Here is a 13,138-nt window from a genome sequence, read left to right as displayed (position 1 = left end):
CAAATGCCGTTCCCGGTGGAGGAGGGACAGGAAACCAAACGGGAAGCCACTACCTGACCCTCCACCAAGAAAGAGAGCAGAGGCGCCAGGGCTGGCAGTGTCCAGTGTCCACTTCAGGGGACGTCTTTTTTCAGTTTTTTAAAAAATATTTCTTTATTGACGTCAGAGAGGAAGGGAGAGGGAGAGAGAAACATCAATGATGAGAGAGAATCAGGGATCGGCTGCCTCCTGCGCGCCCACACTGGGGATCAAGCCCGCAACCCGGAACTGTGCCCTGCCGGAATGGAACTGTGACCTCCTGGTTCATAGGTTGGCGCCCGACCACTGAGCCACACGGCCGGGCACAAGTGTCTTTTCTTTTGCCACCTGTACGAAGACTCCATGGGTACTGGGCGGTTCCCTCTGCGAGCTCTGCCCCTTTCTTGGGTCACGCACTCACCTGCCCCTCCCTGGGCACAGGAGGCACCAAACCAGCCTTACCTCCAGCTGCGAGGGAAGGCCGCAGCCCTGCGTCCTGAGGAGCTGGCATCGGCCTCCCGTGGTATAACACCCAGAGAGGTCGGCAGGAGAGCCACAGGCCCACCTAATGCACTTTCTCATGTTACCTAGGTTGGCATTCGCTGCCAAATTCTTGTGGCACAAAAGAAAAAAGAAGCCGCCCTTTTTTCCTCCCACAGAACCGAAGTCCGGCGAGTGGAAAGTGCCCGGAACCCTCACTGGACCAACGATGCGGCAACGGCACTCTTCTCGCTCACCCCAACACTGACATCACCGACAGTAAGTTGCCATGGGCGCAGGCCAGCGTGGGTTCCCAGGGCCCCCCAGCGACTGCATTCTCTGCTGCCATCTGGGCTTGGGGCTGCCAGCCCAGGTTCCCCAGGCAACGGGAGATGCTGCTGGAAGGAAGGGCGGAGGCGCAGGAAAAGCCGTCTCCTGGGGCGCTGCTTGTCCGGGGGCGGGGGGGGGGGGGGGGACAGCGTGGAAAGAGATCTGTGCTGCAGACGCAGCCTGTCGTGCTCTGGTCTCTAGAGCAAGAACGAAGGCCCTGCAGTGTGCACAGCCATCGCAGGAGAGAGGAAAGGTGGTCAGGATGGGAATCTGAGCGTGTCTTCAGCATCTCTCTGACTCTGCCCACAAGAAAGGTGGGAGGGGTGCTCGCCTCTTAGCAGGGATCCCGGCTGCTGGCTATTCAACAGCGTGACCAGAATCATGGACCCGTGAAGGCGCAGGAACTGGGCAAGGCGGCCAGGCCTGGGACTCGGCCCGCGAGTGAGGGTCTGGGGCAGAAAACCCACTGTCAGGGTCAGGGTTGTGGGGTGCTGCTATCAATACAGTTGGCTCCGCTAACGGTTTGCCTTTCCCATTATGGACGTTGGAACGTGGCCACCCCCCACAAAGGTCTGTGAGGGGGCGTTAGAGGGCCATCTTTGTTCTGGGACATGTCAATAGCTTCCGGTCCCACCCTCCGGGTGACCCCCTCTTCCTTGGCCCAGTTCATTGACCCCAGCCATTCCCCTTTCTCAGTGCCACGAGGGGCCCACCTCTCCCCTCTGCCCCCGCCACACGCCCCAGAGCCAGGGTTCCAGGGCACTCCAGGTCCGTGCAGAGGTGTGTGGGGAGAGAGGGGTGCTGGGAGGGTGGTCCAGGCTTCCCTATGGCTGAGGCTCCTGCACCATACGCTGGGGCCCAGCTCACAGGCAGGTGGGCACAGCTGCCCATAGAGGGACCCCAGGCTTTGTCCCTGAACTTTCTGCAGAGGGAGAGGGAAAGCAAGAGGCAGGAGACAAGGTCTGCAGGCCCTGTTCCCAGGTGATAACTCCACTGCCCCTTTCACACCACCCGGACGACCCCTCCACTCGATTCCCCCAGCACCAGCAGCTGCTCTGCCTGGACGTGGAGAGCAGGGTAGGGAGGGGCCCTGGAGCTCTGTGCCCAACAGAGGAGGCAGCGGAGGCCACAGTTGTGCTCACGGTGGTAGGATGGGGGTAAAGAATCAAGTTTGTTTAGGGCCATTTCCCCGCCCCTCGAACCCAAAGCACTGGGTGCAACAGAGCCAGGGCCCATGCAGGGCACACCTGCTCTAGGTAACAGCCTTCTGAGAGATGCTGAGCAATGGCCTGGCCCCCAAAGGCTCAGAGCCCCCGGGAGGGGCTGCAGTGGCTCCCAGGAGCTCAGCGGGGCTCCTGGGCTGGGCTCAGGGGCATCAGATCCTGGAGAGACAGCACAGCAACATGGACCATGGCAGGGAGCAAGTGGAGGCTGGCTTTCCAGAAGGGTCTCCAAAGCCCAAAGGGGGAGTGGTGAAGCCCCAAGGAACACCCCCTGACTCCCCACCCTCAAGGGGATGAAACATGTTCCCTCCACCACCCGGCAGGGCCTTGGACTTGACCCAGCAGAGCAGACGGCCGCAGCCAGGGTCCCGGCTCTCGGGCCAAGCTGCTCCTGTGGTCAGACTTGGCGCAGAAGACCCTCCGGGGGCTCCTCTGGGCCAGGCCTGGGCACAGAGGCCAGCCTGGCGATGCCCAGGGGGTGGGCGGCAGGCTCCCCGCGCCTAACCACCACCTTCTCTGGCGAGTTACCCGCACGCAATTGATTAAGCAATTACCGAGGCGGGTGGGGAACACATCAAGTTGCCAGGGGAGGCGCGGGATGAACGTCTCCAGCCGCAGGAGGAACATTCCTCTGTTTCGGAACCCCGCCTGGCCCTGCCCTGCCCTGCCCTGGCCGGTGGGAAGGCAGCACCCGGCCGTGGGGAGCCCGGCTCAGATGCTCATTTGTCATTTCTAAAACCTAAATCGTAGTTTCAGGGGTACCCGTCATGCAAGGGCTTTGTAGCACTATTATCGCTTCTCCCCGCAGAGTCCACGGTATTTATACAACATGGCAACATGGAATTGGAAGGGGAGACGGTGGTCCTTGGGTCAGGTCAAAGGTCAGAGGTCAGGGCTCCTGGTTTTTGCCAACCCCAGTTAAGTGCACAGAGGAACCTGGGGAGGGGGGCCAGGGCTTCAGGCTGGTGTGGGGCAGAAGTCTGGCCAATCCTGTTTTGGTAAATATGGAGAAGAGGGTGGGTGAGGGAGGATTTAGGTTAGATCTTATGCCCCGAGACTCTAGAGCAGTGTCCCCAACCTTTTCATGGCCACGCCCCCACAAGCACCTCTAACATCCTGACCCCCCCCCCCCGCCCCCGCCGTTACCTAGAATTCTTATTATTCAAAAGTGACCCCTATGCACGTGGAGGAAGCCTGAAAAGCCATTCACTTGGTCTAAACAAGCTTCCAATGAACATGGCACCCATGAGAGAGAAAAATAAAAGAATGAAAGGACAGTTGAAGGACTGAGGAAGAAATCACTAAGAAATTGTTAAAATAATCATATGAAGTGATATGAAAAAATAGCAAATAAAGTTTTAGAACATATAATAGAGAACTGAAATGCACAAATGTCAAAATACATATTTATAGGCTGTATATGAGGCCCCTAAAACCATATGAAATGCAAAAACTCACTGTTAATAACTCATTCTCGAATTGCCCCCCTTAAAAATCAAATTGCCCCCCTGTGGCATGTGCCCCACGCTGGGAACCTCTGGCCTAGACTCTCTGAGGTCTTGAGAGACCAAGAAGCCCCCAGGAGCCCTCGGACCTTCTTCCACTCCCAGCACCAGAGCCACCCCCGCTGCCACACCGATACCAGTCACTGAGCAGCGGACAGCCGGTGTCTGTGAGCGGTGGGTCCGACCGTCCGTCCGCAGCGCGTATAAATCAGTCAGTGTGCGCGGCCATAACAACACCAGGGACTGGGTCCCCTTTTTCACTCATTGTAATTCTTTCAACTTTGCTGTTTGAAAATTTTCATAAAAAAATATTAGGAAGGAAAAAAAATGCGACATGATTTCCAGGGTTTTCCCACCTGAACTGACTTGAGAACCTCAGCGCAGCTCAGAACAGCTGGCTGACGGCCTCGGTCCTAGCTGGAGGGCCGGGGTTGCCGCTCCATTTTGCAGATGCACAAACCGAGGCCGGGCAGACGGCAGTGACTCACCTGCGAGCGCAGCCACGACGATGGTCCCACTGCCTCGCGGACTCCCGAATCAGGCGGGGCCGCAGCTCGGCTCCCTCTCCTCGCCTCGGCCTGGGCACCTGGCAGCTCCCTGGCAGCTCCCGGGCTCACACCTCCCTGCGCCCCAGACGTTCCCACGCCCCAGCGCCCTCCCTCAGGAAGGGCTGATTGGTCAGCTTAGGTCACGTGCCCACCCGAGGGCCAATCCACGGCAGGAGTCTTGGCTCTGCCCACCAATGGCAGCTCCCGCCCTAACACCTGTTGAGCGTGGGAAGCGTCTGTGTTCCCACCCGCCCCACTGAGGCGTCGGAAGGAGGAAGCTTCCAGAAAACTCCATCTCCAAGGGCCTGGGCCCCAGACGTGCCTCCCAAGCTGCAGGTGGGGAACGGGAGCCCATGTGGCCCCCCGCATTCCCTACCCTCACCCCGAGGCCCCCACCCCTTCCCTGCAAGACCCCAATCCGGCATGGCTGGCATGGAGAGCTGCTCAGATGTCCCCTGGGCCTCCGGGCCCAGGAACTGGCTCCGGGCTGTCAGGCCGCACTGGTTTCCCCTCCCTCCAGGCCCCGGCGGGCCCTGTGCCCGGCTGGCCCAGGCCTGGCTCTGATGGACGAGGGCCCCACACGAGTGGCCGCAGAAACGTTTCCGAAGGTGGTGAGGGACCACGCTCCGTGCAGGCGTCGGTGACACCAGCCAGAAATCCCGAGGCTGGAGGCGGCCAGTGCCGGGCCAGACTGCTGGGATGGGCCGGGCCCAGGAGGAGGGAGGCCCTGAGGGGCGAATGGGACACGGAGCAGGTGGGCTAAGCTCAGGGCCGGATGGGGTGGGAACGAAGGGCTGGGTGCTGAATCCCTGGGGGGCAGAGTGGGCCTCGGGGGTAGGGTGCTCTTGGTCCAGCGCCCCTGGCTGAGGGTGGTGTTGGGACACCCCATACATCCAGCCTGTCCACCTCTCGCCTGGCACAGGGTTTGGAGTCTGATCATCGGAATTTGAATTCCATCTTTGTCTCTAAAAAGTTCTGCGACTTTGGGCAGTCGAGTTCCTCCCTCTGAGCCCAGCCTGCTCATCTCTGATTGGGCAGGGCCACGCCCACCTCGCTGGGTCGCCAGGAGGAATAAATGAAGGACCACCTGCCAGTGGCCAGGACCTGGGCGCACTGCTGGAGAGAATGGTCACTGCTCCCAGCAGGTCCCCGAGGGGCACTCAGAAGCTTGAACGCCGGGAGTCCTAGCGGGGCTGGACGTGGGCATGGACTGTGGGCCTGAGCCACGCTCCTCAGAGGGTGGCCATGGTACCGGAAATGGTGTAGGTGGGAAGCTTTTCCAATACACACCCCAGGCCCCGCCCCAGAACCTTGGCAGGCAGGAGGCTCTTGGAGAAGGCCAGGCCCCCCCACCCCCCCAGGCCCTTTGCTAGTGGGAGCCCCCTTTTTGACAGACTCCCATGCACGGGCCATCAGGAGAGTCACAGAGCTGTTTATTTTCCCACCTGTGGTCAGAGAAGAGGGTGCAGGGAGCAGAGAAAACCCTGCCGTTCCCCTGGTGAACATGCCGGGGCCACACACGGAGTTTCTCTGTTGCAACAGAACCGCGGTTTACCTCCCCCGGGTCCCGTGAGGCACTGTGCCGCGCTGCTTCTGGGCGGGGCCTGCCAGACCTGCTAGTCTACAGCAGCGTGTCCGTGGAATGGGGCACGCTGATTGGCCAAAAAGTACCAAATGTCAGCGTCCATACAATGAGGGCAAAAACGGGTCTTTTCTTGGCATTCTGAGTAGTTGCCCCCTGAAAAGGGTCTCTCTTTCCTTGATCCTTAGCCATGCCCAGCCCACAGGGAGAGTAAAGGCAGCGACATGGAACATTTGCATTAAAAAATAAGCAAGGTTTTCAACCAAACAGTTAATTGCATTCATTATTTCAACACCAAAATACGCCAGGTAGATGGCAGCCCACCCCGACGAACAAATACATAAAATCAAGAAATGTCTGGGCGGTATAAACAGGGGCAGGGCACAGTCGCTGGCAGCAATGACTTGGCCTGGAGGTGCAGACGTGGCTGTGCCGCGGACCAGCCCTCAGAACCAGTACTCGGAGACGAAGATGTGGACATTGACGATATTTCGGTGGTTCACCACGCCCCCGAGCACGTAGTTCATCTCCAGCTTCAGGACCGCGTGGAACGGGCCCACGATGGGCCGCACCTGGCGCACCACCCCTGGGGAGAGAGAAGGCATTTTGGAAGTTAGCAGGGGCTGTGGGCACATGGAGGTCTGGGAAGGGACTTTCTCTCGAGGATTTTGAGAACTTGAAGGGGCCCGAGACCTCCTCTCATCCCACCCTGAGCCAGATGCTGAGGCCCCTGCACAGCATCTTCCCCAAGTGGTCCCCCCGGGCTCTGCTTCCACCTCCGGGGATGAGTGAAGTGAGCTCAACAGCCTTTCCATCGTGCGCAGCTCGGACTGTGAGGGGAGTCAGACGGCTCTGGGGCCACGCCAGCTCCTGCTCTCTCCCAGCCCAGGTTCCTCCTCTACCTCTCTCCCCTAGAAAAGGGCCTGGCATGGGGTAGATGCCCAGTAGATACCTGCCCCCTCCCTCCTGCCCACTGTGCCCAGTCTGGACCCTCAGGAAGAAACAAAGCAGGAGGAATCTTCCCCGCCATATCGAGGACTCCTGTGGGGACCTGGGATCCCCTTATCCAAGCACAGAGTCCCACCTCCCCATGGGACAAACCCCCAAATCCCTCACTCTCTGTGGACGGTGACACTGAGCTCATTGCAAGAGGTGGGCAGCAGAGGTTCAGAGGGGGTCCAGCCGGAGCAGCAGAGATGGGCAGGGCCATCAGGAGGACAGGTGACGATGGAGGGAGGACAGGTGACAGGGGAGACAGGTGACGGAAGGGAGGCAGGGATCAGGTCCCGGGAAGCAGAACCTGCTGTGACGCTGCTGGGGGTGGCAGGGAGCAGGCAGAGGCCATGACCGGTGCCGCCCCTGCTGGGGCTCAGAGCACGGGGTGCAGGTGGGAGTGGGAGAAACCCCCGTGCCCTGCAGATGCGCAGGGGAGCAAGACTGGGTGGCAGGAGTGGATCCCATGACTCTCCCCAAACCTGTGCCTGCTCGGCCAGCCCTGTGTCTCCAGGCCAGGCCCTGCCCACCCCACCTCACCTGTGCCCACAGGCAGGAACCCTGTGCCTCTGGACGGTCAATCCAGACCTCTGTCTGCCCCTCCCCTCCCCTCCCCACAGCGTCTCCCAAGGTGTGAGCCCAGGCGTGTGGGCACCGTCCCTCCCCAGCCCCAGCAGCTGTGCTCCATGACAGACAACCATGGACCCTCTCGCAGCCAACGAGGACCTGGGTAGGCACCGCGCTGCCACGCTGTACACCACCCAGGGGGGGCAGAGGCGGGAACAGAGGGGAGGGGCGGGGGCAGGAAAGGCTGCCTGGAGGAGGTGCCCTCCCTGCAGAGGGGGCAGCGGAGTGGAGCCCACAGGCTGGTCCAGTGCCAGGTGCAGCGCAGGTGCCCACAGCTGTGACATTTAGGCGTGGACCATCTCAGGCCCCTTTTCCGTCGCTGATGCTCCAGGTGGGACCTGCCCGAGTCACGCGGGGAGGGTAGGACCGCGGGACCATTTCCGTGGCTGGTTTTAAGCTCCCAACGGAGTCACCGCAGGTGGCGGGAGCGAGCTGGAAGCTGCGGCTCCCAGGCCACCACGGGCGGAGCCAGACTGCCCATGCCCAGCCCCACCGAGCAGCACGTGGGCCCGGCCTGGCATCGCCCGGCCCTGGTGCCCGCCAGGCACACGGCAGAGCTGGGCAGACTGCAGGGTGGGAAGCCCGTGGCGGGGACACCAAGTTCAAGCTCGGAGGGGAACCTGGGAATGCCCCCCTCACTCCCTGGGCTAAGGTTTCGAAGGGAAATGCCCGCAGCCCGGGTGGAATTCCAGGCTGTTCTGAGCAGACGGGCTCTGGCTCCGATGGAGAGGGCGCGGCTGCTGTGCTGTGAGCCCCTCTCCCCGCCCTGCCCGGCAGCTCCGTCCTGCGTGGACCCCCACCAGCACCTTCCACTCCCGGCAGAGACGGGGCTTGGCACCGCCCTCGCTGTGCAGTGGCCCCTGCTGACTGGGCCTCACCCGTTGCCCCTGGGCACAGTCTGGCGTGGGCTCCCCGTGGCCCCTTGTGGGGCAGTCCATGCTCCCCTGCCCCTGTGTCCCCATCAGCACCACCTTCTCCCTCCCCAGGTCTCAGCCCACACGGTGCCCACCTGCCTCGGTGCCTCGGTTACCCCTGACTTCACTCAGCTCAGGGGCAGAGATGGTGTTACCATGACTCCAGGCTCAGAGGCGGAGGGACCTTAAAGGAAAGAGGGGCTGCTGGGGGAGCCCCAGAACTGTTCTAGGTACGTATTTCTATGTTATTATTATTTTTAATGTGCTGTGTAATTATCATGTAAAGATATAGTATAATCATAAGTACAAAATATATACAGCTATATAAAATTTATACTTGTATACAAATAATGCTTTGTTATAAATATACTAGAGGCTCGTGCACCAGTGGGGTCCCTCGGCCTGGCCTGTGCCCTCTCGCACTCCGGGACTCCTCAGGGGATGTTGGAGAGCTAGTTTCAGCCCGACCCCCTCAGGCCAGCCCTAGGAACCCCACCAGTGCCCAAATCCATGCACCAGGCCTCTAGTATGCATATAAAATCTTTGGTTAATCTATTCCCACTCTCTACCCTCCCCCGTTCCCTCTGAGATTCATCAGTCTGTTCCAAGTTTCCATGCCTGTGTGTTGAGCATCTGCCCCCTGGTGGTCAGTGTGCATCATAGCTACTGGTTGAACGGTCAAACAGTCGAACGGTCACTTAGGCTTTTATATATATAGATAATGTATTTTGCCTGGCCAGAGTGGCTCAGTGGTTGAGTGTCAATCTATAAAGGTCACAGTTCGATTCCTAGTCAGGGCACATGCCCAGGTTGCGGGCTTGATCCCCAGTGTGGGGCGTGCAGGAGGCAGCTGATCAGTGATTCTTTCTCATCGTTGATGTTTCTATTTCTCTCTCCCTCTCCCTCTCTCTCTGAAATCAATAAAAATATATAATGTATTTTAATTTTATATAAATTTTTATATGTACCTGTATATTGTTTATATAAATTTATATTAATACTAGAGGCCCGGTGCACAAAAATTTGTGCACTCGGGGAGGGGGGGTCCCTCAGCCCGGCCTGTGCCCTCTTGCAATCTGGGACCCCTCGGGAGATAACGCCCTGCTGGCTTAGGCCTGCTCCCAGTGGCAGAGGGCGGCCCAATCCCTAGGTGCAGCCCCTGGTCGGGCTCAGAGCAGGGCTGATTGGGGAGTTGGGGCGCCTTCCCTTGTCACGAACAGAGCAGGGTGGATAGGGAGGTTGTGGCCCCTCTCCCTGTCACACAGAGCCGCAGGGCGATCAGGGGGTTTGGGCGCTGCCCCCTGTCACGCTGATCCTGGTGCTGGGAGGCCTCGCAGCTCCACTGATCCCGGTGCTGGGAGGCATATTACCCTTTTACTATATAGGATAGAGGCCTGGTGCATGGGTGGGGGCCGGCTGGTTTGCCCTGAAGGGTGTCCTGGATCAGGGTGGGGGTCTCTACTGGGGTGCCTGGCCAGCCTGGATGAGGGGATGATGGCTGTTTGCAGCTGGTCACACCCCCTTCAGGGTGGGGGTTCCCACTGGGGTACCTGGCCAGTCTGGGTGAGGGGCTGAGGGCTGTTTTCAGGCTGGTGGGTGGCTGAAGCTCCTAACTGCTCCTTTTTTTCTTTTTTTTCTTTTTTATTCTGGGCCAGCTTTAGCTCTGGCTCCAGCTCTGAGGCCTCTGCTGCTGAAAGCAGGTATCTGGTTTGTTTGGGTCATGTTAGTTTCAAGCTGCCTGGCTGCTGACCGCCATCTTGGCTGGCAGTTAATTTGCATATCACCCTGATTAGCCAATGGGAAGGGTAGCAGATGTATGGCTAATTACCATGTTTCTCTTTTATTAGATAGGATATAAGATATATAGCATATATTATATAAGACATAGTATAAATTTATATATAAAATATAAATATCACAATAGAAAATGATTATGTTACTCCCACAGATTTAAATAAACATTCCTCGCTCCTGCGGGGGCTGTAATGGTCTCAACAGGCAGACCCACATGCCTCTGGGCATGGCCGAGTGCCGGCACTGGGCTCAGTGAGAAGGGAAGTGACAGCTGCCCTTGCTGGGCTCATCCGGGGGCAGAGGAAAGAGAAAGCCTCGGGCAGGGAGCGCGCCTGGGGGACGGGCCCCGCAGTCCCAGCCCCAGCCTACGCCCTCCCGGGTCTCAGCCTCCTCTTCTGTGAAGCAGGGGTTCAAGGCAGCAACCTTCAAATCACACACACACACACACACACACACACACCATGACCGCCGCCTGTCAGGGCCTCCCAGTGTCTGCAGGGGACCTGGTTCCGTCCAATGCGGCCACCTACTCGGCCGCAGAGCGAGCTGGGCCCCTGGGTTGACAGATGTTACGAGAAAATGTGCAGACGAGATTGTAGTAAACGCCTCACACTAGGGCGCTGCCAAGGGTTAGGGTTGAGGGTGCAGGCAGTTCTGGGAACAGGGTCAATCCCGGGAGAGACGGCAGAGGAGGCTGAGGAGGTGGAGGAGGGCTGCTCGGGGCCTCACCCCTCAAGGGAACCAGGACCCTGGCCGGCAGCCTCCTGGCCGCTGTGCCCCCCCCCCCCCCTCCCCGGTTCCAGGCCGGTCTTTCCCAGAACCTGCCAGGTTGGCCTCTCCCAGAACCATCGCCAGCCCTCCTCGTGCAGGAAACAGGAGGGGGGCGAGGGCGGGGGCAGAGCACGCGTGGCCCATCAGGGGCTGTGCACACATCAGGAATCCCCACCGGGTCCCCACACACCCACCTGACTCCACAGACAGGAGGTGGGCACCTGCCACGCGCCAGGCCCTGGCCCTGTGACCTGGTCCGTGAAGCCTCCCAGTCCCACCTTGTGTCCCCTGGCGCCTGGCCCCCTCAGCCGTGACCCCCATCTGCCCCCTGAGGGAACCTTCACAGCGGGCTCCTGCTTCCGGGCAGGGTCTGCCCCGCGCTCACCTCCGTCCCCGTCCCCAGCCCGGGCGGCAGGACACACAGGAGAGGACATGACAGCGGGAGGGTGAAGGCAGAGGAAGAGGAAAGAGGAGGGAAGGAAGATGAGAGAGAAAGGGGAGGAAGGAGAGAGGCGAGACAAGGCATCAGGCGTGGAGCCCCCACTCCAGGCGGGAAGATGGGACTTTGTCCCGAAGGCCCGGGGAGCCGCAGCGGCTCTGATGAGGCAGCTTTTCCTGGGATGGTGGCTGTCGGGAGAGGGCCTGTCCGCATGCCTGCCTCATCCCCCTGCTGCCAGAGCCCCAGGAAAGAGGAAAAAGAAAAAAAGAAAAAGGCCGTGATGCTGAGTTCAACTGTGTTCATCCTCCAGCCCTCGTCCTGGCATTTCTGCTTCGGGTCTCAGACTCGCTGGGATTCCTCGGCGTGTCTGTGCCTCTTAAGATATAATTAAGCCTTTTTTTCCCTTTGAAAAATGTAGGCCCCTCAGGCACTTCACCTTCTTGTCTGTCTCTGCTTGGAAAATTGCAGCTGATGAACGGGGGACCCGGGAGCCTGCACAGGAGCCCCGGGTCCAGTGGGGGACATTGTTGCCGCTGGGCCCGTGGCCTGGGTCCTGGGCCCAGAAGCCACCCCCATGCTCCTGCCGCCGGGGCTGCACGTGGCCGTCCGTGAGGTGCTGAGATCAGCCCCGGGCCCTCTGGGACGAGGGCCACTGACCCGAGCCTGGGTCACAGCCGGGGCTCCTCTGTCCCTCCCTCACTGACCCCCCGCGTGGCCGGGCACGTCACCGTCCATTCTGAAGTTCGGCCTCCAACTGGGAAGGGCCAGGATTCTGACTGGGAACGTGTACCGGTGTGAACAGAGGTGTCCGTGTTTTAACAAAGAAGGCGGGGGACGACTCAAGAGGCCGCGTGCGCCTCCTGCCAGGGAGACTCCCTGAGCTTCTCAGAGGCTGAGATTGGCGTTAGAACAGGCAGGGGTGAGGTGAGGAAGCCACACGCTGGCATCATAAAAAGAATTGGAAACCGCCGCCACCTGAGAACCGGCACCAGCCATTTGTTTTCTTGGTTACCACCCCTCTCCCCGCCGTGTAAGGCCAGGGGCCAACAGCTCTGCCTCTACTGGTCACTCTTGAATTTCTGGGTTTGGCACACAGTAGGTCCTTGGTCCTACTACGTACCTGACACAGAGGAGTCACTCGACCGGCAGCTGTTGAGTGAATGAATGAACTCAAGATCAAAGCATAAAGCGAAGCTGATAAGGTTGAAACTCATCCCCGGAAATGAGCGTGTTGGTGAAGAACGGACCCCAGCCGAGCGTCACTGGGTTTTCTGGGATCGACGCCCGGAGGGAGAGGCCGCGCACTAGAGGCAGCCCTAGGGCGGGCCTCGGTGGCTGCCAGGCAGAGCCCGCGCAGGGAGGAAGGTGGAGTGCGGGCCTGTGGACAAGGCGCTGGAATGGGGGGCCCGGGAGCTCCGAGGAGACCCGCGTGGTCTCGCCAAACTCCGACAGGAGGGCCAGCCGGGAAGTAGCAGAGCACCGGGCGATCTGGCCGACGGGCCTTGAGAGAGAGGGACCCGCAGGCTCGGGTGACCGCACAGACCCAGGCGGAGGGAAGCCAGGAACGCGGAGAAAGGCTGCCAGCACTCACAAGGCGCAACCCTCGAGGACGGATGGGCGAGGCGGGGCACCGCAGGGGACGGAGGGGAGTCGCTGGGTCCCCTGTGCCCCCTGCCACGGGAGGCGGGGAGGCTCTGGGAGCCGATGGCCGGACCTCGCAGCTGCCGGGCACCGAAGGGCCTGACCCCAGAGCCCGCTCTCCACCCACTGCACCTCCTCCCTCCTCTCGGGGCGGCATGATGTGGGGAAACTTCCAGAACACACTGCCCTTGGCGGGGTCATAGATACAGGGCAAGCGCGGCAGAAGGCGGCTGGAGCGACCACATCAGCAACTGGCAGGGAAGGGGCCGTGTG

The 13,138-nt window shown here is 60.2% G+C and overlaps 1 protein-coding gene across 1 annotated transcript in view; it reads right to left on the bottom strand.

The window, feature by feature from the left end:
• Positions 1–5,519: 5,519 nt before the first annotated feature.
• The window catches only part of FBLN1 (fibulin 1), a 67,835-nt gene continuing 60,216 nt past the window's right edge, over positions 5,520–13,138 (bottom strand). Inside the window, exon 17 of the mRNA XM_081083825.1 lies at positions 5,520–6,272. Within this exon, the coding sequence (XP_080939951.1) occupies positions 6,133–6,272 (140 nt within the window). The 3' untranslated portion in view covers positions 5,520–6,132. The remainder of the gene's footprint in view (positions 6,273–13,138) is intronic.

The sequence above is a fragment of the Myotis nattereri genome (genome assembly GCF_964212035.1).
Source record: "Myotis nattereri genome assembly, chromosome: 2".
Classification (NCBI taxonomy): domain Eukaryota; kingdom Metazoa; phylum Chordata; class Mammalia; order Chiroptera; family Vespertilionidae; genus Myotis; species Myotis nattereri.
This window is presented reverse-complemented; position numbering and strand designations above follow the sequence as displayed.